Source organism: Penaeus monodon, chromosome 19 (genome assembly GCF_015228065.2).
Source record: "Penaeus monodon isolate SGIC_2016 chromosome 19, NSTDA_Pmon_1, whole genome shotgun sequence".
Classification (NCBI taxonomy): domain Eukaryota; kingdom Metazoa; phylum Arthropoda; class Malacostraca; order Decapoda; family Penaeidae; genus Penaeus; species Penaeus monodon.
Window position 1 is genome coordinate 25,802,699 of NC_051404.1, and position 1,128 is coordinate 25,803,826.

General features: G+C 41.7%; 1 protein-coding gene across 1 annotated transcript; it reads left to right on the plus strand.

Moving 5' to 3' along the window:
• The first annotated feature begins 155 nt into the window (after window positions 1-155).
• LOC119585365 (craniofacial development protein 2-like) lies at window positions 156-590 on the plus strand. The gene has a single exon (XM_037934036.1). It carries the CDS (start codon window positions 156-158, stop codon window positions 588-590), a length of 435 nt encoding a protein of 144 aa, XP_037789964.1.
• The last annotated feature ends 538 nt before the right edge of the window (window positions 591-1,128 follow it).

Sequence of the window (1,128 nt, forward strand, 5' to 3'; positions counted from 1 at the left end):
TTCATGATAATGTTAACAGATACAGAACCAGATAACGGCGTTAACGGGACCGTCAGCCAAGCAGATGGTGTCGCGCCTGGTAGGAGACTTTCAGAGGTATCTCAGACCGTCATCATGAGATGTGTTAGGGCTAGCAGAAACTCACTGGATAGGCAATGGAAAAGAAGTCACAGAAGAAGGATGGGAGATATACTACTCTGGAGGACAGAAAAGATATGCAGGAGTTGGACTGCTTTATTAGCAGTCAACTCCTGGCTGGAATAAAGGAAGCAGTCACAGAAGTAAGACCAGTTAATGACCGGGTCATCCTGGCAAGACTAGATGCAAAACCCAGACCAATGAATATCATACAGGTGTATCTACCAACCACAGCAGGCGAGGAAGTGGAAGTAAAAGACGTGTATGCAAAGATTCAGAGAGAGATTGATGAGATACCAAAGATAGAAAGATTAGTAATAATGGGAGATTTCAACACCAAGATTGGAAGTATTAAAGATCATGTAGCATGTGGAAAGTTTGGTTTAACAGAAACTAACGAAAGGGGCGAAATGCTACTAGACTGGATGGAAAACAATAACCTGATAACCTGAACACATGCTTCCGGCACAGATTGAAAGAGAGTCACGTGGGTATTGCCAGATGGCAGATATATGAATATAATCGACTTTATCATAATTAGAAGAAGAGAGTAGAGGTTAGAGACTGTAGATCACAAGTGAGTGCTGACTGTGACTCAAACCATCATATGGTATGAATAGTAATGAAGGGAAAGGCTTGAAAACCAACTAGACAGAAAAAGAACCCGAAAAGAGATTTACATGTTCTCAACGAGACGCATACCATAAATATGTTTGAAGAGAAACTGAAGTCGAAGTTAGAAAGAGACCAGACATGGACAGCACTAAATCAAGGATTAATGGAGACCATCGAAGAAGTATGCCCTAAGAAATCCCCAGCTACCAAACCATGGATTGACAACAAATTCTGGAGACTTATCCAGAAACGCAAAGAAGAGAAAAAAAATGGAGAAAGCCACCAAACAGCAGCTAAGAGGGCAAAGAAGGCCTTCAGAAGAAATTGTTTACTGACTTGCTAAAAGAAACAGAAGAGGCACAGGGACGAGGAGAC

Excerpts from the sequence above, each read along its gene's own strand:
- LOC119585365 (XM_037934036.1), top strand. The coding sequence starts at position 156 with ATGGAAAAGAAGTCACAGAAGAAGGATGGGAGATATACTACTCTGGAG.